This window comes from Leptonychotes weddellii, chromosome 3 (assembly GCF_054177405.1).
Source record: "Leptonychotes weddellii isolate Sample4059 chromosome 3, ASM5417740v2, whole genome shotgun sequence".
In the NCBI taxonomy this organism is placed as follows: Eukaryota; Metazoa; Chordata; class Mammalia; order Carnivora; family Phocidae; genus Leptonychotes; species Leptonychotes weddellii.
In genome coordinates, this window is record NC_138371.1 from 80,273,829 (window position 1) to 80,299,475 (window position 25,647).

Genomic DNA, 25,647 nt, shown 5'->3' on the forward strand with positions numbered 1-25,647 from the left:
TGTTGAATGTGTCAGTTTTATTCCACTGAGAAATACATCCTTTGTCTCTTGCTCAATAAAAGACAGGGTTTTTACTTTGGTACTTTTTGTTTTTTCTTGGTAAAGAAGCAGTTCTAAACAGGTCCATGCTGAGTGTGTTACAATTTTCCATATCACTGCCTACAGAAAAAAAAAATACCAACCAACCAACAATGTTTAAGTGATCAAGGGGGAAAAAAAATACAACTTTCTCCCTGAAAATTAAATGTCAAATTGGATTTGAAATGTTTACAGAGATACTTTTCATTTGTTCATTATGATAGAAATGATAAATGAGCAAAGCTTCTTCCTGGGGATAATGTACTTTAAATTTTCAATTTTGTCCTGGTTTTATATAAGGTGTTTTGTAAGTACAAATTGCCATTTGCAGCACCAAAACCACCTGGTGTTTAATAAAGCATAGGGTGACTGCAAATTTGGTAGCTGATAGAAAGCATAAAAATATGCAATTAGTTATAATTTTCTCATGATAGAAATACATCACATTTTTGCACTTTTTCATCTCATGAGAATTGAAACATGTATACACACACAGACCCACTTCCCAATTCATATATTTCCCAGAGATGTCATTTATTTGAGCACTTATAATGTATTCTTCATTAAACCTTGTCATGTGCTTCTAGTTATTATTGCTGGCCTTAGTCATGTGCAGATGAATTTTAACTGTCATTAGACATCAAGGAGAAGAGGTATTTTATTTAAGTAGGTGGCGTTGAAACTAACAGAAAGCAACTTAGGAGAAAAGGGCCTTTAAATTCATGGTAAAGTACCTAACAGCTTGTCTGTTTCCTACTTACCAAGTCAGACTTTAAATAAAGTGATGCTTGGGCTGTGAGATGTAACTGGGTGTGGTATTGGTTTCCTATTGCTGTTGTAACAAATTATCACAAACTTAGTGGGTTAAAGCGGCACATTTGTGTTATCTTTCAGTTCTGGAGGTCAAAAGCCTAAGTAGTGTCCATAGGACTGAGTTCTTTTGGGGTGGGGGCTCCAGGTGAGAATCCATTTTCTCGCCTTTCTCAGCTTCTAGAGGCTGCCCACATTGCTTGGCGCCTGGCCCCTGTATCAGATGGCTGCAACCTCCGCTTCCGTTTTCACATCTCTCCTCTCTGATCTCCCTCTTATAGGAACTCGTGATTAAATTGGGCTCACCTGGGTAATCTGGGCTAGTCTCCCCACCTCATGTTCCTTAGCTTAATCACATCCGCCCAGTCCCTTTTACTGAGTAAAGTGACATAGTCTCAGGTCTGGGAATTAGGATATGGACATCTTTGGTACCATTATTCAGCCCCCTCAAAGAACTCTTATTCAAGCATTTGGTTAAGCTCTCTTAATTAGTCTTAGCTTTGGGGATAATGGAGATCTGGTACAGTGGTATACTAATTTTAAAATACAACAATATCTGTACATACAGTATGAGAGTATATGCACATATGTCTGTAGTTAGAGTAATTAAGTTTCTAAATTATCAATAATGACTCAGCAGGACAATGGAAATTGTTAATTAAAAATCATGTTATCATTGAAATGTGGATACTCTTGTCAAAAGTTCAGAAAAAAAAAAGGAAGTAAAAAAACCAGTGAATCACTGAAGTGGTGATTAGCGAAAGTTTATTGTGTGCACACCAAAAAGATAGTTTGCAAATGGGGAGTACTCAAACCAATACATGGAATGAGGCTTAGAGGTATATTGTTGTTGTTGTTTTTTTATTATGTTAATCACCATACATTACATCATTAGTTTTTGTTGTAGTGTTCCATGATTCATCATTATAAATCAGCTTGTATAGTGTAGAAGCAGGGACTATTCGTCACAGTGATTGGTTACAATATTAGAATTTTCTTAAATGGAAGAGAATTGGTTAGTGGTTGCCTCATATCCATTTTGGGGAACAATTTAAATTTTACTTAAATTTTCAAAGGCATAAGCAAGCAGGTCAAGTTAGCCTCATTTATCTTGCAAAATAATCTAAATTAAGCTTTGCTTGTATGACTAAAGCAGTTTGTCTGTTCAGTGAATTTTCAAGACTGTTCTCCATTTGTGTTTGATTTTAAAACTCTTCATTTTAAAATTACTAATTGCCCCTTTAATACAAGCTTGGGCAGATTTTTAAGGATGGATTTAACAAAGATAAATGATACTATGAATTACAGTCTTATAATGGATAATATGGTTTATTTTTTATTTTTATTTATTTTTTAGACTTTATTTATTTATTTGACAGAGAGAGAGCACAAGCAGGGGGAGTGGCAGGCAGAGGGAGAGAGAGAAACAGACTCCCCACCGAGCAGGGAGTCTGACACAGGCTCAATCCAAGGACCCTGGGATCATGACCTACCATGAAGGTAGATGCTTAACAGACTGAGCCACCCATACGCCCCAATATGGCTTATTTTTAATCAACCAGGCATTTTGTGGAAGAGAACTAATGCCTTGATAAAATGAAACTGCCAATTTTTGACCTACATTCCTCACACCAACCTTCTTAATATAATCCAAATATATTTTCCTATTTCTATTAAACATAGACTTAAAATGGTTAGTTACATTTTATCTTACACTTATGATAATGCTATTTCTAAAGGAATGATCTTTAAAAAAAAAACACTATCATTAATATATTTGGCTAAGTTAGCATTGCATAACCAGCTATTGTAAAAGTGTAATTTTCAGTATAGTCTTTAAGAGACTCTGGAGGATAACGTTGAACCTCTCTCAAGTTTGATTTTTGGTTTTCATGGATGCTTTAATTTTATATGGTATAATCTTTAGTATTCAGGTTATTTTATTTTAACCATGAGAGAACTTAGTTTATTTTTGGCGATTAACTAAATAAAGCTATTTATCTTTCTGATAATAAAATATAAAACACTGGTATTGTTTTGGTTTTCCTCCGCCCTTACCCCATCCAAAAATAACGTATAATTCTTTTTGGAAAATGTGATTTTTTTTCCATTGAAATCACCTTGTTAGGGCAAATATGAAGTCTTACGACAGAACCTTCTGCCCCCCAGGAGCTCATCACCAGTGGCTGCAATACACAGAGTAAAATATAGTAGGAGCTGTTTGGTAGTTTGGGTGGAATGTTCCACGTTTAATATATATGCTGCTGAAGCGAGCACTGGGTGGAATGCTATGGAACTGGTGATGGAGGAAGAAAAAGTTTGTTGGGGAAGTTTTGATTAAAGGAGTTAAAATGTCTTTGGACTTTTGAGAAAGACTAGAATTTTGTTGTAGGGGAAAGGGCATTCGATGTAAAGAATAAAACAGTAAAGACACATAAAATTCTATATTTGGGGAAAGTGGATAGAACAGCATAGGGAACTAAAAGTGTAGGTTGAACCGTGAAAGGAGAGGAGAAGAAAGCATTGAAGAAGAAATCCTTTAGCCATATTATGAAAAACAATTCACATGGAATTCTGAGGCATTTTTTCTTCATCTGCATATGCACATTTTTCTGGAGTAAGGGAATATAAAGGCAAACGATGTAAGGTACTTCCTAATACTTGATAACTAACACAGCTTCTTTAATTTTTCATGAGCCTCATGGAAATTTGAAGTTGAATTCGTATAAATTATTTTCTGTAGATGTCTACAAGAATTCTGTTCTCCCGCTAATGAAATCATCGCCTCTTATATGAGAAGAAAGGAAATACAGCTATATTTCTCTTTTAGCAATTATGAATGGTATATTATTAACCATCATATATCTGTTAGCAATGAGATGTAGATATACTAAATAAGTATTTGTGATGTTAACTGAGTTCTGAAAACCTGTCACAGCTTTTCCCTAATACTTAGCTTGTGCAGGAGGTTCTAGCAATTCTTTAACTTCAGATAGAATCAATATTTCACTCCTCAGGAATTTAGCTGTTCAATGGGTACTACTCTTCCTTTACCTTTCATTTGTAATTAGTTACCAGAGTTCATCATTTATACTTCCTTTAAATCTCTCCATAGTGTCCTGTTATGCATGTAGAAGGCAATTACTTTTTTTTTTGGTAAATTAACATTCTCATTAGTATTTAAATAGTAAGTTGACTTCTAAGGGAAATGGCATAACATTATTATAAATTGATCATGGTGAAATACTCAAGGAGCTGGAATCTACATAATTATTCAGTAGACCCCTATTGATGGATATTGGTTTTAGTATTTGACTTTGATCCTTCCTGTTTTTTGAAAAGATAAAAAATAGCAGTTCATCATGACATTAAAATGAGAAAATAAAAATTAGTCTGTGGCAACTCATGTATCTATAATCTCTCATTTAAGACCAAATATATCCAACTTCCAAAAATATTACTATAAATTTTTTTTTTAAATGAGCAATTAGATGTTTTCATATAAATGTAGCAAGATTATCATACTAAGCTAGGGTGAATCCAAACTTAGTAAACTCTATAGGCCTATGGTTGTCCCATAGATTTTGACTGCAAGAGTCTATTATTATAAAGAGATAGACATGGTACTAGCTTTGATCATCTTCCTTAGGGATGTAAGTGAAACTGCCTGCACATTCTCACAAGCTTCTTGTTTTAATTACAGTGTATAACATTACATTTCATACAATAGGAAGATATTTAAAAGAAGATTAGTTTGACTATCTCAGAAGTATGGCATGAAGCATTAAATAAGATAAGTGGAAAATACATACACACACAAAATATTTATTTTTTATTTTTTTAAAGATTTTATTTATTTATTTGACAAGAGAGAGACACTGCGAGAGAGGGAACACAAGCAGGGGGAGTGAGAGGGAGAAGCAGGGTTCCTGCTGAGCAGGGAGCCTGATGCGGGGCTCGATCGCAGGACCCTGGGATCATGACCCCAGCCGAAGGCAGATGCTTAAGGACTGAGCCACCCAGGCGCCCCCCACACAAAATATTTAGCTTCTGATTCACGGAGCTCAATCCAGTGGATATCTTTTAAAATAATCACCTTGAAATACTGAAAATTCATTCATTTGAATCGTATAATCAATGCTTTTAAAAACCCACCTTGAAATGGAATATCTGGTTGAAAAATAAATAGGTGAGTTGTAGCAAGCTATTCTTTTTTTTTTTTTAAGATTTTATTTATTCATTTGACAGAGAGAGGGAGAGAGAGAAAAAGAGAGAGAGCACAAGCAGGGAAAGGGGCAGAGGGAGAGGGAGAAGCAGGCTCTCCGTCGAGCAGGGAGCCCCGTGCGGGGCTCAACCCCAGGACATGGGAACCACGACCCAAGCCAAAGGCAGACGCCCAACCGACTGAGCCACCCAGGTGCCCCTGTAGCAAGCTATTCTTAACTGCTGTTTCCTAGAGGGATAATATAAAACTGTCCCCAAAATCGCAACAGTGCAAATTGTCTTTAAAGGTTGGAGCTTGTGGGCGCTGAATGAATAAATAAAATCTTAAAAAAAAAAGGTTGGAGCTTGCTTAGCAAGCTGATAACATAGGCTCAATAGGTAAATCCTGTTAAGTCTCTCATATATATATATATATATATGTGTATATATATATACACATATATATATATTGAATTAGGGTGGATTTGCATACATGTCTATACATGTGAATATGTATTGAGGGTGGCTTGCATATTTTCCCAAGAGATTTTCTTCTGAAATTTTCTCAAGGGGATTATTCTGTATCTGTGTTTCAATGTAGGTGAACGTTTGGATATTAATACAAAACAAAATGAACAAAATACTTAACTGTCAGATATATACTTTTCAGTCTTAGCTGGATCTCCATCGCTGTTACAAAGACATCTTTTCATAGATTCCTAGTTGATTCCTTTTCCAATTTCCCATAGCAGTTATCCTAAACCTTCACCACTCTTTCCAATTCTACCTTTTTCCAAATTTCAAAATAATAATAATAATAATAATAATAATCTTGCTTTTCTGTTCTTTGAGAAAACATGATCAGGCAAGAATACCAGCTTCCCTGCCAGCTAATGATTTATCTATTTCATATTTTTATCCTTTCTCCCTCAGGGCAGGTGCTCCTACTAGTGTTTAGTTTCTCATTCCAGCACCATGAATTCTCCTTGGGAAACTGCTCCACTTTCATATCCCTGGGCTCCAGTCCCTCTTCCTCTCTGGCACCTTTTCCTCAGCCTCCAAGTTTACTCCATCTTTTCAGAACTCATCATACTTGAGCGTTGTCAAAATGACCCCCTTCCTCATTTCAACTCTTGAGATTTCACATGGTTTTAGTAAAGCTCCTTTTCCCTTGCCCTTCTCCTTTTGTATCTCTGGTTAAACTTTCTGTCCCCTCTATCCCCGTGCCTGACCTATTCTTATTTCTTTGCCCTCACCTCTTTCCCTCCCACCTCACTTTAATTTCATCTACATCTATTCTTAGAGTTTTTCACTGTCTTCTTACATCTCCAGGTTTGTTCCATGTTTCCAGCTTTAATTATTCTCCTGAATTTCAGATTGAAATGCATCACTGCCTGATGTATATTTATTTTTGGATCTCCCACAAACATCTCATACTCATTATATTCCGAAAACAGTTGAAAAGTCATACATTGAGGGTCAAAGATCTGAATTTAAGATTCTGACATTTAATGAGATGGTGAGCAGAATATTTGACTTCAGTTTCCTCATCAAACATGGTCTTGAAACTCCATTTCACCAATATATTTATCTACCAATCATCCCTTCTCATATACATTATTGCAATAACATTCTCATTGATCTCCTTGTTTCCACTTTCACTTGCCTGAAGTTTATTCTCAACATAGTAGTCAGAATTATCCTTTAAAAAAGTAAGTTAGTTTGTCTCTTTACTTAGAACCTTTCAGCGGTTTCCCATCTTGACTTTTAGTAAAACTCAAACCTTCAGCTGCTGATTTCAACCTTGTATTTACTGATTTCTTGACCTCAACTCTTTTCTACTTTCTCTTTTTCTCCAGCCATTCTGATCTCCTTAGTGTTCCTTTAAATTTGCTGAGCACCCTCCTGCCTCAGGTCCTTAGTATATGACCTTTACCACATGACCTTTTATTCAAATGGTTATCTCCTTTACCTTTCATAAGTCTTTATTTCAAATGTCACATTGTCTGTGACATATTCTCTGACCACTTTATTTAAAATTGTATCTCCATCTCCCCAGCCTCCAATTCTTAATCTCCATCTGTTTTATTTTTCTCCATAGGGTTTTATCTTCTAATATACTCTATACTTTATAAAGTATAGAATATACTTTATATTCTAATATATCTTCTAATATATTTAACTCATTTATTTTATTTTTGTTTCTATCCTGCCACTAAAATTTAAGTTTCGTGATGGCAGGGATTTCTGCTTTGGGAAAAAATAATGTATCCCCAGTGCCTAGAACATAGTAGAAACTCATTAGTGATTATTTAATAAGTAAATGAATGAACAAATTAAGATGGGGTAGTGGTGGTGGAAGTGCTTTTGAGGTTAAAAAAAACACTATAAAATACTTATTATTCCTTCTATTATACCTACTATTATTCCAATGCCCCATGACCATGACACGCACATTACTTTTTCTTTTGTTTGTTTGTTTTTTTTAATCAGTATGTTTTATCTTGGTTTTGAGATGACATCCAATCAATTTTTAAGGCATTTACTTAGAGACATATTTGAGACTTTCAACCATTTGGTCACTGATTCTTAACTCTTACCTCACTCGGAGCAGAGTCTCCATTTTAGTCCCCATTACTTCAGTTCAATCATCAGGAGCTTTTCTCTAGACAATTGCAACAGTCTCCTGACAGATGACTTTGTACAGTATTTTATTATAAATAACCTTTCTTAAGTACTTTTGTATGACTTCAAATTATCTACAGAACATTTCCTATGGTAATCAAGGTCCTTCATTCCTGACTCTGACCTATGTTTTTGAGATGTTATTTTCCAACACCAATAACAGTTCTTTATAGTCCTTTTTTATTTCTTTATACTTTCAATAAGTACTTATTGATTATTTACTGAGTCAAGCATTATACAACGGTATTTAGCAAGGCACCATCTCTTTTCCCTATCCTCATAGCAATTTGTTATCATTTGGGAGGTAAGAAGGAAGGAAACAATTTAGCATCTCAAGATCATAAATCAAATGCAGAGTAGCTATAGGTACAATGAACATCCATTCTCATTTTTCTGGAATAAATTTGGTTTATGCCTGTTTCCCAGTATAATTATTAATAAGCCTTCCTTCATCTTCAGAACTTTCCCCGTTTGGTGATAAATTATATGGTTTCCTTGTCTATAAGCAAAACAATTTGAATTTCATCTCATGCTCTTGCCCTACATTAACTACAAAAGTTATGTGACAGTCTGAAGCAAAATTTAAGTCCTCCTCTTCTAGCAGTGGAATATACTTATAAATATCACACAAATTATTCGGTGAAAAAAAAATCAAGGTTTTATAACCTGAATGTCATTTCAATTTTAGAATCTTTTTTTTTGTTTGTTTCAAATGCACTTTAATAATTAGTTCCTTAGTTATATTGTCACTCTACCCCTTGTCTGGAATGCCCTATATTTACTCTCCATTTGTCGAAATCCTACCCATTTTTAAAGTAATGCTTACATCTCCAAACTATTCTGTTTTTGTCTTCATCTTTGTGGTCTTTTCTTTTTTTTAGATTTTTTTTTTTTTTAAGATTTTATTTATTTATTTGAGAGAGAGAGTGAGTGAGAACACAAGTGGGATTGGCGGGGGGAGAGGCAGAGGGAGAGGGAGAAGCAGACTTCCCTGAGCAGGAACCCAGATGTGGGGCTCCATTCCAGGACCCTGGGATCATGACCTGAGCCTAAGGCAGACACTTAACCGACTGAGCCACCCAGGCACCCCTGTGGTCTCTTCTTTTACCAATTATTTTCTATATCATTTATTTGGCAAATTATTGTATAAAGGTACTTTTTTTTCCTCCTGGATCTGTTGGCACAAGCAGTCTGCTGGATCCTTAAAGACAAAGATGGTGACTTCTACATTTTTGTAGCACCTACCCTAGAGCCAAATACAGAGTATGCTCAATCAACTTAATGTAAAAACAAAACAAAACAAAACAAAAAAACCAACCCAGCTATGATAATAGAAGTAATAAGTGTGGTATTGATGGTGAATTTATTGAAAAATATAATAGGATAAGATAAAATAATAGCAATTTCAGGTAATATCTATAGTTTGAAAGTGGAAAAAAATAGTTATATACCCACAAGTTGTGTATATGTTTGTGTATGTTTGTAATATATATTATTGAAAATTACGTTGGGGTCAAGAGAGAAGAGGTTAAGGGAGAGAAAAAAAAGATATACTGTATTTGATCCCACTGTGTGGAAAATGCACCATCATTCTGTATTACTGGGGGAAAAAAGTCAATTAAGTTATGGTCTAATGCTTTCATGTCCCTTAGAATTTTTATTTGCTGCATATTTAAAGACCTACTTACTGATAGATTTTTTATCTTGAATCATTCCTGTATATACATAACAAAAGTGTAAGTGATATCAAATGGCTACGATTTGATACGGCTAACAGTCCTTCACATTCAGAGATCATCAGTTGTAAAAAATATTCCTATTTCAGACATTTAAAATATTAAAAAGGTAAATATTTTGTTGAATGGATTCACAGTGTATAAATAAGTATATTGCAAAACCAAAACAAAATAAAAAACAAGACATATGATGAGTTTACTAGGACTTGAGGAAAGACTACAAAGCCTAAGTATTCTGAAGCCATTGAAGGAAAATAATGTGATTTTGGGGTACCACCAATTGTAGAAACCCAAGTTAGAGCAAAGCTTTATGGAAGTTACTATCACTTTTGCTGTCCAGTAACAGAAGCTGTCATCTGGGAACTTGTAGCAAAAAAAGAAAAGAAAATATTATGATAATGGGTATCTAATTAATGTAGAGACATGAAGCCCCAGTATCAGGATAGATGATTAGGACCTGAATTCTCAGAGATGGAGTTTAAGTACAGTATTTAAGTTTTATTTCTGATTTTTCTTTCTCTTAGAGCAGAGGAAGAAACTAAAATTTCTATACTCAAGAACGTCTGCTTTGGATCAACATCTATAAAACCCACTGGCTGTGATTACCATATGCCTTATCCAATATGACCAAAGTTCTAGTCGTAAACACAAACAGAATTCTTAACTATTTTCAGAACAGATTGTGTGAGACCGCAACATAGTCAATTCTATCAAAATGGTGTGCTTGAGCTGAGTGGCTAAAATTAAGATAAATAATTGGTTTAGTTTTGCTGCTGAACAGAAAATGTGGATCACACTCATGTACCTTTTATGTATTGCTTTCCCACATTTCATCTTTGTACTGCTCTTGTGTTCGTGTTCAGATCATTCATATTTTATTTCGAAACATTTTCATTTTCAGATCAGCAGTTGTGTGATCCTGGTGAATTTCTTTGCCACGATCATGTGACTTGTGTCTCCCAGAGCTGGCTGTGTGATGGGGACCCTGACTGCCCTGATGATTCAGACGAGTCTTTAGATACCTGTGAGTAGAAAGGTTCTCGTGCCATTCAGATTTACCTTACATGTGAAACTAAATGTCAGTTGTTTTCACAGACGACTGCTGTTCCAGTTGCTTCTTTCTTTCTTTTTTTTTTTTCTAAATAGCCTAGGAAACTTGAAATCTTTTGTTTGTGTTTCCTTTAAAATGACTATGTGAATGAGACCATAAAATGCAGTTTTGTAGTGTGAATTAATTTTTGAAGGGAAGAAAATGCAAGGTTAATTATTTCAATGTGATTGTGTTAACTACTAGAAAAAAAATATCTTGAGGAGGAAAAAAAATCCTTTAAACATAACACTCAAAGGGAATAAGACCATATCCAATAATTTATTTCACTCATTTTGAGACAGAAGAGCATATAGAAGGAATAGTAAAGTAATCAAGTTGAGCTCCCATATTATTTCTGTTAATGTCTTCAGGCACTATACAAATTATTGAACATGTTTTCTTTAGAAACGGCAAGACAGAAATTATATTTATTCATCCATACATGGAGCTTCTTTGCCTTAAAAACATTAGATTCAGAAGCTCTTCACACACATGGATCCCAACTGTAATAATACCACCTTATCGAACTTGGCGTTCACTGAGGGCTTTGCATACATGAAAAGTGCCACTAACGCAAAATTATAAATGATAGGGCCCCAGCTAAATCTGCTATACTTTTTTTTTAATACCCACTATCATATGGAGTATGAGCAGTTCCCTAAATTTTGATATTGATATTTCCAGCACTTCTAGTTTAGTCTGTGCACCCCCTGGAACCAGGTGTGACAGCTTATCAGTTTTCTCAAAGCCGCTACCTGGTGCTATTGGGTCAAAGTGGGGAAAAAAAAGTCCATCATCCTTAGTGCTTGATATTGTAAGAGATAACAATTACTGGTTCCATTTTCCATTTTTATTTACTTGTTTACAAGTCTTGCAGGCAGGGCCAATATAAGTTTTGATGAAAATCTTGCCATTAGAAAGCAGAGGCAATGAATATTCATTTTCTTTATGTTTGCTAGTGTTTTTTAAAGTTTCTCAGCATATGGGTTCTTGAATATTTGCATTAGTTGCTCCTTCCTTTGAACAGATCACTTCTTCCATAGGAAGAGGTTGTAGTTGTTTACTACATTTGTAATTCTCACCAGTTTAATTCAGAAAACCTTTACTAGACTCCCTATAGCATAGAAAAAAAAATAGGTTAATGGGGAAAAGTCCTAATGGATAAAATAAAATGTAGTAAATCCATACAAAAGAATGTTATTTGGCAATAAAAAATGAAGTACTCATTCATACTACATGGATAAACCTTGAAGACATTTTCTAAGGAAAAGAAGCAAGTCACAAAAGTCCATGTATTTTATGATTTCATTCATATGAAAGATCTCAAATAGGCAAAGCTACAGAAGTAGAAAGCAGGTGAGTGGTTCTCAGGGCCAGGTGGGGTTGGAGGCAATGAGGATTGACAGCGAATGAGTATGGGATCTCTTCTGAAGGTGAAAATGTCCTAAAATTAAATTGCAGTATGGTTGTACAACACTGCTAATACATTTAAAAACATTGACTCATACATATTAAAATGGGTGAATTGTATGGTATGTGAATTATATAATAATAAAGTTGTTTAAACATGAAAAAGAAGGAAAAGATCTCAATAGTATGGCTGTGGGTGCAGATGGCATAATATTGAGAGAAGACAACAATAATAAATGCAGTGGGCATGAAATATATAAGTAGTAGGACCCTCCCCTATTGAAGTACCATCTGGGAGTTTTCTTCTTGTTAGCTGCAAGGTTAGGTTGCCATGGCACAATTAAAATAAAAAGTTAAATTTTTTAGTTTTGGTACTGGAATCTTGTGTTTCTGTTCTGATCCTTCCACAAAATTGCTGATGGGGAAAAATGACAGAGACGTGAGATAGCTTTGTGGAATGCATGGGCAGGAAGGCCACGTTAAAGGAAAAATTCCATGGAACTGTGTACCTGGCACAAAGCAAAAGCAATTGAGAAGACATGGTTGGAGAGCCTATAAAGGCAGGAGTATCCTTTATGCTGATGAAGAATAGAGAATAATGATTTTCTTTTCTTTTTTTGTGTGTGTGCTAAAGAGGGAGTTCAGTAGGAGACTTAGACTGGAGAGGCTTTGTGGTAGAGAAGAGTAGCAAGGACCTGTGTGATCACAACCCAAGCCCAGAGAGGAAAGAGACCTTGCAGTGAATGCTCAAGTGGGTGGGTGATAAGTATCCCTTTCCCCCTCCTGTGCCCACTCCACAGCTCTGGGAACATGGCTGATACCCATCAGGGCCACACCAGTGGACTAGACCCGAGTTTGCCAGCCAGCGTCCACCCTGATTGATTCGGCATTTCTTGTGAATAGTCAGTGTATCCGCCACAAATGTTGTTAAATATTTGAATGTCCACCCTGCCCAGAACGTAGACAGCACCTTGGGCTTGGGAAAAGGTAGATCATTCACAGAGATTAGGGGCTTTAGCAGCCTGAGGCCTTAAGTTAGAAATTACGTATGGGTTCATTAAAGATAGAGATAGACTTTCTGCTTTCTTAAAATATTTTTAAGATGAAATTCATACCTGCTCAAGATATTTTTTGGCAGTTTTTAAGTATATAGTTATTTTCCTCTCCAATAAAATGTGATGAATTCTATTTAAAAATATTTCTTCATTTTGGCTGTTCTTACTCTTTTAACATCAAAATTGCTGAATATCCTTAAAGGAAATGTTAAAACTATTCTTATATCAGTGTAGTCACATAACAAAACAGAGACGTGACTGTGTTCTCTACCTGGGTACTTGATCTGGGCAACATATTTGGATCTACATTAAATTAGCCTGTTCCAGATAAATGGTTTCGGTCAGTACCCATTGAAAGTTGGACAAGCATAGAAAAAAGCTTTATGAAAAATATCAGAGTTTTTCAAATTTAAATTTCTCAATCCAGATGTTCACAATTACCATTTTCTCTAATCATAGTGCTTTGTAATGTGTTGTTTTATGACATTCATATGCAGTCGTCACTGATCTACATAAGATAATTGCATAATTTTATAATTATATGGATGGATTCAATGTGAAGGATAAACACTAGAAATCGAAAACCTTGAAGACTGATTCTTAGGAAGGGTAATTTTGTGCTCGGTGTATGAACGAAAATGTGTTATCATCTTTGATTTGAAGACAAAGTATGTTGTAGCTACAAAATATTAGATGAAAACAGCTGATGCAATACACTTATTTTTCCTAAATCCACTTAGCCTTTAAGATGAAAAGAAGACCAATATAGCATCAAATTGATTATGATAGTGGGAAAGCTTTGCAGTGACAACATTCTAATAGGAAAAAAAAAAAAGCTTTACTTGTGAAATGATGATGATTGAAATGCTTTAGAAGATAAATGTGCATACAGAAAAACAAGAAATTTTGAACTTAAATGAAATTTAGATATTTGGGAATCTGAGATGTTAACATGCACGTATGTTCGTCTTTTGTGTTTATTTAGGCTCAGGCTCTAGTGGAAAAAAAAGGCAAGCCCCCAAAAAACAAACAAACCAAAAAACCCAACCAAACAAACAAAAAAACCAAAAACCAAAACCAAAAAGACCCCAAATTTTTGTGGGAGGTTGGTTTACCACTAAGCTGATTGCATGTTGGGATGAGTTCTCTCAAGTATGCAATTGGAGAAATTTAATAATTTATATCCTTACATGGGATGTGAGAAATGATTCATTAGCCTCCTATTAAAAATAAAACTCCTTATTTCTCCATATTATTTGAAGTAATTTTTCAAGAGTCTAAATGGCTAATCATCTTTAGGTTCTATGAGGCAATGAGAATAGAAAATCAGGAAAATCACCATCTTTCTACTCAGTGCTTTTAATCCAGTTGTTAGTCTAGCGTTGTTGTGTGTGACAAGAATTAAAGTAAATGGTGATAATGTTTATTTGTGGAATGAAAGCTTAGTACCACCTGTGGCAGAGAAGTCTTCTTAAAAGGGAGTTTTAGTTTGAGGTATTCAGAATTTAATTCCTTCTAGGATTTTCTGTTCAGTGCTTAATGATACTTCCTTTCCAACAATCTGCTTCAGCTGATATGTGATGTTTTCTGCCAATCTGACGTTAATATACTTAAAGCTAGATGCTTCCTTTTTAAGTCAGGAAGGTATTAGTTCTGCTGTTTCTTTTCCTTCCCTATTGCCCTACACCGCCCCCCTTCAGATAATCATTTAGGGTGCCCTTCAATTACATATCATACTTCGGATGTAATGACTCACCGGTCAACAAAGGCGAATAAAAATGGCCTTGAAGGAGGGTAAGATTTGCAACGTGGATAATTGTGATCATTGGCACATTGACTCTACTCTATCCTGTCCTTCTGAGGGATCAGCAGACTTTTTCTGTAAAGGACCAGATGGTAAATATTTTCGATTTTGTGCCCATATGATTTCCATTGCATATTCTTGGTTTTTTGTTTGTTTGCCAAACCCTTTAAAATGGGAAACAAAAACAAAAACCTTTCTCAGCGTACAGTCTATTCACCACAGGCCACAGGTGGGATTTGGCCCGTGGGCTGTAGTTTGCTAACCCCTGTCGCAGTGTCAGTGCTGAACTATATCCCACTGTTCGTATGGAGTTGGGTCTGTGCCCAGATACTGCTGCCCCCGCGAGCAGCATCACCCCTCACAGCAGAAGTATGTGGCACAGAGCTCTGTGTGTACCCACTACCACATGGGGCCAGACTCACCCAATATGGTGTCATCTACAAAAACTGGGTTCTTTGTCCTATGTTTGCATATCACCTTATGGGTTAGGATTGCATTTGATGCAAAACAGGAACAGTCACTTAACCAGATCAGGATTTGTTGTTCTTCTATAAAAAAAGTTGCAAAACACCACCTTTCTGCTCTGCCATTCCTAGCATGGAGCTGTCAGTCTTAGAGTCAAAGCATGACTACTTCACCTCTGCCGGTAGATAATTTCATGTCAGGCAGAAAGAAGGGATGGGGAAGATGGAAAAGGCAAGTGCCAGTCTCTCTGTTTAACAAAATATCAAGCTCAGTAGATTTCTGCTTAAATGCCCTCGGCCAGAATGAAACAGGTGAGGTGTGGGGCAATGAGTATTTTCACCAGGGCCCATTGCTTTCCAAAAGAAAATTAGTGGCTCTGCTATTAAAGAACAAGGGGAGGATAGCTATTGGGTGGGCAGAGACACCAGGCAGCATGTGCCACAATGTCCTTTCCCTCCCCTTCCTTCTCTCCAACCACCGCATGGGAGGAGCCAGGCACAGTGCACCATCAGGGCTTCTGAATCCCAGCTGCTCGGCTCCAAAGCCAGTTCCTCCATGAATATCTTTGCTCTCAGGCAACTGACTTAACTTTTCCAGGCTTCCGTTACCTCGTCTGTACAAAGGACATGACAGTACCTGCCTCATAGTAATGTGCTTATAAAATAGTGTCTGTTGCAGGGCACCTGGGTGGCTCAGTCATTTCAGCGACACACTCTTGATTTCAGCTCAGGTCATGGTCTCAGGGTCATGAGATCGAGCCCCATGCTGGACTGCAAGCCTGCTTAGGATTCTCTCTCTTTGCCTCTCCCCTGTTTGTCCTTTTCTCTCTCTCTCTGTTAAAAAAAAAAAAAAGGAAAAAAAAAGAAAGAAAGAAAAAAAGAAAAGAAAGAAAGAAAAAGAAAAAGTGTCTGTGGCATAGGAAGACTTTCTTCACCACGCACCCTACCCTGATTCCAAATGCCCAGAGCTCTGACCAAGTACCTTACCCTGAGGGTCTTTTGATAGAACATCCTAACTGCCCCTCTCTCACATTCTTACTGAAAATTGGCTTTATTCTCCAAGGGTGTGGCTAGGGATAGGATTAATCTACCACATACACTCATTTGATTTAAGTTGTTAACAGTTTTTAGTAATTAGGTATGTTATACTCAAACAATAGGACAAATACGGTATCGAGATTATTTGGGGACAGGTGGCTTTTTTCTAGGAACTCTTCCAAAAACATCATGTTAACTAATTGACTAAAGTTAAAATACATGGCTACAAAACACATTAGTGAATAATCATATTTCATCAATACTGCAGTCCTGAAATGTTGAGGTTATCTCATTTTAAAAAATGAAGAAATTGAGTTTAGGGTCCTCTCCTCTGTCCTCCTGTACACTGGCTGTTATTGGTGAAGGCAGAGTTTATATTTCTTTGAATTTGCTTTCCTTTTTTGAAATGTTGATGTAAAGAAGGATCCAATTCCTCAGAGGACCCCTTAGGCTACTTAATTTAAAAATACGTCATTTGAAAAACACAAAAAGCTATCCCAACAGGGTTATAACACACTGACGTGGGGAGTGATCAGTTCTAATTGAATAATGCCGTAAAAATAACAAGTCTCCTGGGTAACAGGAATCGAAGCATTTATAAAAAATGAAAATAGCTGTGAGTTGTTAGGGTTCGATGTGCCTCTGCATGAGTTGATCACTTCTATTGTGTTTCTGGTGTGTAGGATTTTAAACTTTATTTAGATAGGAAGATATTAATGAACTTCTTATATTTGTACAGTGACCTTTCCCCTAGGATATAAGGTAGAAACCCTTTTATAATTTCGTTCTAAATTTTCTTTCTTTGACAGAGGTCAGAGAAATAAAATGAAATTCAAGTGAGAGGTTATTAACAAACAGATCCTGCCCTTTAAAAATATATAGTAGAATAGGACATTGAAACTAGACTATAGGAACAATAAAATGAATGGAAGTGTGGTGCTTGTTTCTAAGTAATAGTGATTTAGAGGTCACTTTGCAATGAGCTAATATATGAGAGCCACACAGCTAAGCTTTTCGTTAGGTAGAGAAGTTGAAATGATCTTACAGATTAAAGGGAAAGCATATGAGACCCATGAGGACAGTTTATGTCTCTTTCAATTCTTTTTGTTTTGCTCTTCATTTTATTCTGAGACTCCTCTCTTTAGCAATGGAGAGGCCAAAAACATTGACCCTTCTTTAATGATAAAAAGACTCCCACTTAAGAGTTGATATGGAAGGGTGACAGAAAGGTGGGGAAAAGTGTAATTATGAATTGAAAGAGTCTGTCTAATGTTGGTTCCTTTTCCTAGCACAGTGGGGATGGGTGGAGGGTGACATTTCTCTTCATTCTGCCCCACAATGTACTAATGGGTCTCTGAAAGTCTGCCTCTGCAATTTTAAGAAAGCTTGATTGGAGGCAGAGGTGATAAAACTGAGTGTACTACGGTTCACACAGGAGAGCAAAACCAGAATTAAAAAAAAAAAAAAAAGCCTCGCTTTTTGACTCAAGGAGTCACTGCTTGTTGGTTTTCTGATCTAAGATCACAGGTCACAGGATAAAAAGGGTCTCGTGTCCCTCAGCCAGGACTGGCAACTAGAGGGAATGCAAACTTTGAAATGTAAAATAAAGAGGGTAAAACAAAATAGATGAATTCCACAGACAACTCTGATAAAATCTCTTTGGCTTAAGGGATGATGTACTGTAAACAAATGCTCTTGAGGGGCTCTGTAGGGACAAAGCTGAAGGCTGAACAAGGAGTCTTCTTAGAAACAATTCAATCCATCATTTATCCACATCTAATCTAGCATTTGGGGTTGGGGATGAAGGCTTTCTACCTTTCATGGGTGAGCAAATTTCTTCCCGGAGGACGTTTTATTCTTTATAGTCAGTGTATAAAATTTACACTTGACTTTCACTCAGAAGTGCTTCTAAAATGACAAATTTTGTTAAATGAAGCACTAAAGGATGTTGTGTTCTAAGAACTTATTTTAATGGCAGTGCCTTTCTTTTTCTGTCCCTTTTCCCACATCTTCTATCATCCTTCCCTAAAAGCAAGATATGAAACCCAGCTGTCATATGCTTAGGGAATTTTCAGCAGGACAAAGAGTATTATCATTCTACTAATTGCTATATTGGCCCTGTTCAGATTCAGGCCCCATGATTAATTTTGTGTTGATTTTTTTTTTTAATTAAAATCTTTGCAACATTAGCTTTCCTGATTTTCAGGATGGGAGAAATTGCTCACAAAGTAGTAAAGTTCATGGAAGATGGGTAGACTAAACAGGGCTTAGGTGAAAGGACACCAATTTAGTGAATGTGGCTAACACCATGCACTCAGGTTTCATGCAGGGTTTGTTGTTTGTTTACTGGGGAAAAAAAAAAAAAGATGCCTTGGAAGGGAAGAGTTTGTCCAAGAGTTTGTCCAAGGTTATTCAACCTTGAAGGATCAGATACAAGAGGGAATCCTTCAAATGGCACAAATTTTTCTTGGGACTCAACAGCAAGAAAGAAAACAAATACTTCCCAATACCCCTAGTTGAGCTGTCAAGAGAAAAGTAATTCTAATAGAAATTACTTGTCTTTGGATTCAGCATACAGTCATAAAACCAATAATCTCATCCTTAATAAATAGGGATTGTAGAAATAAGTTGTATAATGTTTTGATGATTTTTAAAGGACATGCACATTAGAATCATTTAATATCTTTTGACCATTGCAATTTTTTTTTTTTTGAGAAGGGTAAAGCAGGTAGTGTGGCTATTGAAAGAAAGAAAAAGAAAGAAAGAAAAAGAAAAAGAAAGAAAGAAAGAAAGAAAGAAAGAAAGAAAGAAAGAAAAGGAAGGAAGGATGAAGAAATCTGAGGCAAGGCACAGACAGATTGCCTGGTCAAGAATCTTATAGCTAATAAATAACAAGGCTAGAATAAGAATCCAGAAATTCTATTTCTTAGCTTCCTATTGTAGTGTCTGTTATGGGTTGAATTGTGTTCTCTCAAAACTCATATGTTGAAGCCCAGTACTCATATGTTGAACTCATATGTTGAAGCCTAATACCTCAGAATGTGACTTCATTTGGAGTTAGGACCTTAAAAGAGGTAACTTCAAGTAGGAACTTAAAAAGAGGCCATTGGAGTGGGTCTGAGCTTAGTGGTGGTCTTATAAGAAGAGGAAATTTGGATATGCTAAGGGACACTGGGGCGAGTGTACACAGATGGAAGACCATGTGAAGAAGCAGAAAGAGAGTGACCATCTGGAATCCAAAGAGAAGCTTCCCAGGAAACAATCCTGACAACATCTTGATCTTAGACTTCTGGCCTCCAGAACTGTGAAGAAATAAATTTCTGTTGTTTAAGCCACCTAGTCTATGGTGTTTTGTTAGGGAAGTTCTAGCAGACTGATACAGCAACTATTATACATCTAGTAAACTTCTATCTATTTTTATACCAGTATAAGAATAATGTAGCAATTAAAAAATGCCTTCTCTGGGGCTCCTGGGTGGCTCAGTCGTTAAGCATCTGCCTTCGGCTCATGTCATGATCCCAGGGTCCTGGGATCGAGCCCCGATTTGCTAGAGGTCTTAAAAGCAATTAAGTGATAGAGCTACAGTTGAACACTGTACCCTGCTATAGAGCCTTCTAGATAGGAAAACAAAGCCTAGAGAAGTTAAATAGATTCCACTAAGATTCTCTCTTCGTGGAGGCGAGATTTTCATGCAGGCTTATCTCACATTATATTCACGTCAGCATGCTTTCCATTATACCACACAACCTCCTGTACATATGCAAATCGTTTGGCCATTCAATTTACACACAACAAATTTTAATTGAGTGACTACTATGTGACAGATTCTGTAGTAGATGTTGAGAATGACAAGATCAATATGCTAAATATTAAAGATAGGTATACTAACAACTGGAAAGAAGATTTTGATTATTTTTCCAACGAAAAACGTTTTGTTTATAAATGTATATGTTACTGTATTAATCATTATAAAAGGTTAATCATTATAGAAAATTAATCATATAAAAGGTATATAAAAGGTATAAAAATCACTAACATTTTTATATGCATATATATGAACTTTGTGTGTGTGCATATGAGCAAATTGAATCTGGAAAAATAATTAATATTCTCTTAAACTTTATTGCTCACACATACAAACCACATAGATACACACACACACACACACACACCACTAGTTTGAAAACACATATTGAGCATAACTATGTAGATTATGAGGATATTCTTCTTAGTTTTCTATTGCTGTGTAACAAACTACCATAAATTGAGCATCTTAAAGCAGCACCCATTTCTTATTTTACAGTTCTATAGGTCAGAAGTCTAGGCAGGATCAAATGAATTCTCTGCTTAAAGTTTCACAAGATTGGGGCGCCTGGGTGGCTCAGTCGTTAAGCGTCTGCCTTCGGCTCAGGTCATGATCCCAGGGTCCTGGGATCGAGCCCCACATCGGGTTCCCTGCTCCGCGGGGAGCCTGCTTCTCCCTCTCCCACTCCCCCTGCTTGTGTTCCCTCTCTCGCGGTGTCTCTCTCTGTCAAATAAATAAATAAAATCTTAAAAAAAAAAAACAAAAAAACTTCCTTTTAAAGTTTCACAAGATTGAGATCAAGGTGTTCCTCAAGCTGGGCTCTTAGCTGGAAGGTCTAAGGAATAATTCACTTCCACGCTCATTTCAGTTGTTGGATGAATGCAGTTTCTTGTGGTTGTAGGATTAGGGCCATGATTTTTTGATAGCTGTCAGCCTCCACCACTCTTAACAACTAAAGGCCACCTACATGCCTTGGAAGGTGACCCCCTCCATTTTCAAAGCCAGCAATAGTATGTCAAAACTCCCTCATGCTTTATGCTTCAAATTTCTGATGTCCTTTTCACTATACGATAGAAAGAACTCTGCTTTTAAAGACCTCATGTGATTAGATTAGGAACACTTGGATAATTTCCCCTTTTGCCATATAATATAAGCCTGGGAGTGATATCTCATCATACTCATATGTTCACCCATATTCAGAAGGGGTTATACAAGGGGGAGGGTCATTGGGAATTGGTCTTAGAATTCCGACAATGTATTAGTTTGCTAGCCCTGCCATAAAACAAACAAACAAACCACACCGAGTAGCTTAACTAACAGAAATTTATTTTCTCACAGTTCGGGAGGCTAGAAGTCTAAGACCAGGGTATTGTCAGGGTTGGACTCTGAAGCCTCTTTCTTTGGCTTATAATTGGCTGTCTTCTTCTGATGTCTTCACCTGGTCTTCCCTCTGTGTGTGTCTGTGTCCTAATCTCCTCTTTTGAGATTATAACTGTCATATTGGTTTAGGACCCACCCATATGACCTCATTTTACCTTAATCATTTCTTTTAAGACTCTGTCTCCAAACATAGACACAGTCTGAAGTACTGGCAGTTAGGACTTCAATATATAAATTTTGAAAGGACACAGCTCAGCCCGTAACACACAGAATTATTTTGGTTTTCTTTTTTGAGATTTTAAGACATCATTAGTCACTAGCTCATCTGCTAAATGTAAATTATTATTTGAAAAGTTGAATTCTTCCCCTGCTTTTTTGTTGTGAAGAATTTCAAGCTGACAGAAAAGTTGAAAGAACAGTATAGTAAACAGTTGTATACCCTGGATTTATCAACCATTAATATTCTGTGACATTGCTTCCTCTTTCTCTCTTCCTGAATTATGTATTCATATGTGAATATTTACACATATATACATATGTAGGTTCATACATATGTTTTTGTAGACATCATGATGCTTCCCTAAATGATTCTTTTTTTAAAAAGATTTATTTTAGAGAGGAGGGGAGGGGCAGCAGGAGAGTGAGAGAGAGTGTTAATCAGACTCTGCACTGAATGTGGAGCCTGATGCAGGGCTTGACACAGGGCTCGATCCCATGACCCTGAGATCACGACCTGAGCCAAAACCAAGAGTCAGACACATAACTGCCTGCGCCACCCAGGCACCCCACCCCTAAGTGATTCTAAGAACAAGGCATACTCTCACATAAGCACAGTACTATCATTTTGCCCATGAAATTTGACATTGGTGTAATATCCAGTCCATAATCAAATTTCTCCAGTGGTACTCAAAATAACTTTTGTAGTTATTTTTCCCAGTTCAGGATCCAAACAAAGATAATGCATTGCATATGGTTATTATGGCTCTTTAATCTTCTTTAATCTAGAATATTTCTAAACTTTTATTTTGTCCATCATAGCATTGATATTTTTCCATCGAATGTCACACAATCTGAATTTTCTGTTTACTTGATGAGGATTGGAAGCCAAGTAAATATTTTGCTAAGAATGTCTTATAGGTTATGATACATCTTTCACATTGTGTTAAATAAAGAGGTAGGTCAGACAGATGATAGCTTGATACTTGGTTACCAAAACTGAATTACAGCAAAGTCTTTTACAGAATATAAGGTACACCTTTGAACTATACTGCTAAGAAATTAAAGATGGAGGAGTCTTTTTATAGTCTTAACTCTTCCATTAGGAAAAAAGAGTTAGGAAAACATTAAAATTAAGACCTTAAAAATATGACATATCCTTATGTTATTTGGACCTTGAAAATATAAATCAACTGGGGCGCCTGGGTGGCTCAGTTGGTTAAGCAACTGCCTTCTGCTCAGGTCATGATCCTGGAGTCCCGGGATCGAGTCCCGCATCAGGCTCCCTGCTCAGCGAGGAGCCTGCTTCTCTCTCTGACCCTCCCCCCTCTCATGTACTCTCTCTCATTCTCGCTCTCTCAAAATAAAAATAAATTTAAAAAAAATCTTAAAAAAAAAAGAAAATATAAATCAACTGAAGAGTGAGGCTATCAAGCTTGAACTTTGTATCTCTTGAGTTGTATCACTTGCCACTTAAAAATAATCTAATTTTGGTTTTTCACTTTGCTCTCTGTGTAGCGAAGTATAAATGTAACATTGAATTACTATAATGTTGTTTAAGTGATAAATAGTCTAAATCCCTCATTACATTGTTAGGATCCTTAAGGACAGGAATCTTTTTATCTCTTTTTATATATCCATACATTGTTCTGCACATGGTGAACAGCAAGTACATATTTTGTCTGAGATTTGAAAGATGAATATGTAGGTAGGGAGTTTAAGACATGATGCAAAGCACTTGAATACAGTTTCATCCATTTACAAGGACTCTGTGAATATATATATATATATATATATATATATATATATATATATACACACACACACACACACATATATACATATATATGTAATATATAATTATGTTATATGGTATATATGATATATATATGTTATACTTTATAGAATTCACAAATTACAGAATGATATCTAATACTTTAAGAGATTTACACAGTTGCTTTATTAATCTGCTTTCTTCACATAAATAAGGAAAACGCTCCTTGAGGCAGGGACACAGTCTACCATTTAGATTTTTTTCATCCCACCTTTCTTTTAGTACTGTCAACAAGTTTTTGTATGTTTATTTAATTGGTTCACCAAAGGAATGATTGAATGTATCATTTCAAAAGGGAAAGTAGAGTCTGAGGAATGTATTATCATTTAATATTTTTAAAAAATTACGTATTTAAGTATTAAGTCTTAATACTTAAGTCTTTAGGTATTTCTTCCATTGATAAGAATATAAATGTGAGTAAGTTTGTTTTGTTTTGTTTTCCACTTTCTGGGCTTGACTAATATTTGACAGAATGGGAGAATTTGTTACTCCTCAAAAATGAAACTGATTTAACAAATCAGATACAGGTTAATTCTAAGCTTAAGGAATAGTAGTGATCTGATTGGCTATCTAGGATGTACCCTTAAATGGAGGAGATTGGGTTCTGTTTAAGATTTAACTTAAGGATAAATTGTACCTGGATGACCCACCAGGAGCCACAATACAAAAGTGATGAGGATTGAGACTGCCAGGTTCTCATTAAATTTTGCTTCAAGAGAGATTTTTGCTTTCAACTTCTATTCTTTGTTTCTTAATAGTCATAGGTTGATTCATTGGACACTTGTAGATGCTAGGAACTGAAAAAAGTAGAACCAGTATAATCTCCAGATGGACAAAACAAAAAAACCCCTATAGTTTAGTGAGGTAAAGCAACTGGCCTAAGGACACATAGTTAATAAATCTCATGACTGTGACTGGAATTTATATCCCTGTGTTGTGCATCCTCTCTTTCTGTCCTTTACAATTTGCATGCACACCTCCTACTAATATAGTAATAAACCCCTTCTGTATTGATGATACCTCATCATTTATCACAACACCACCTACAAAATAAAAAGCAGGATCTGAAATAATAACTTTAAGTTAAATTGCTGAATTGAAAATAAAAATAGAGCTGTATCCCCACACTAACTTTGACAATTGCATCTACCTTCAAAATCTGGTGTGTTTGTGCACAGGTGTGCATGCGTGGTCGTGTGTGCACACTCGTAGTGTGATAATTTTTCTATAAAAGGCAAGTGATCTGTTTACATGATACATGTTTGGGTCTTTTTTTCTGTGATAGCATGGGAAATGGAAGGGTATGATCATTAGGGAAAAATAAGTATAAATGGTAAAATCATGTAAGTATAAATAAAAAAAATAAATATAAATATAAATTCCCTTTGCTTAACTTCCGGTAAGACATCCTGATATAAGGAATGAATATCTGTGCCAAAAGCAACTAGGTTCCATTTATGCCTGCCAAATATTTTTTCAAGCTGTTTTTACCTTGCATTCAACAATCCAGAAAACACTGCAGATCTATTAGCTTTTTTTTCAAAATAATTTTCAGTAACCTAAAAGTAACCATATCAATCTCATGGAAAACATTTAAATACTTAATTACATTGAACCCGAGGTACCATTGTGAGATTTTTGCTCAAAGCAGTATTTTTACAACTCTTTTTATTTCATCAGCCAACAAGTCTGTGATAAAAATAAGGATGGGACTTTAAGAAAATATTTCCAGGTTCTGATAAAAATAATACTGCCCAATATAGTTATGCATACTTTCCCAAATATGGAATGTTCCTTACATATTGAAAAAAGCTGACTTTGAATTTTTGGTGTAGCATTCTCTGAAGACTGCTTTAAGTATTATTCTTTTGACTAGTCACAGGACTTAATTTTGCTACTACTCTGGTACCGTTAGATACAAATTATATACTTTATTAAAATATATTTGGAGTTTCAGGAAAGGTATGTTATGCCTTTCTTAAATATACAGAATATTTTTTAAGCATCTAATTACTCACATACCCTAAATATATGATGTA

General features: G+C 35.8%; 1 protein-coding gene across 1 annotated transcript in view; it reads left to right on the forward strand.

The window, feature by feature from the left end:
• Nucleotides 1–25,647, forward strand: part of LRP1B (LDL receptor related protein 1B) — a 1,719,891-nt gene that overhangs the window by 341,379 nt on the left and 1,352,865 nt on the right. The window contains exon 2 of the mRNA XM_081815486.1: nt 10,414–10,536. Coding sequence (XP_081671612.1) covers nt 10,414–10,536 — 123 coding nt within the window. The remainder of the gene's footprint in view (nt 1–10,413; nt 10,537–25,647) is intronic.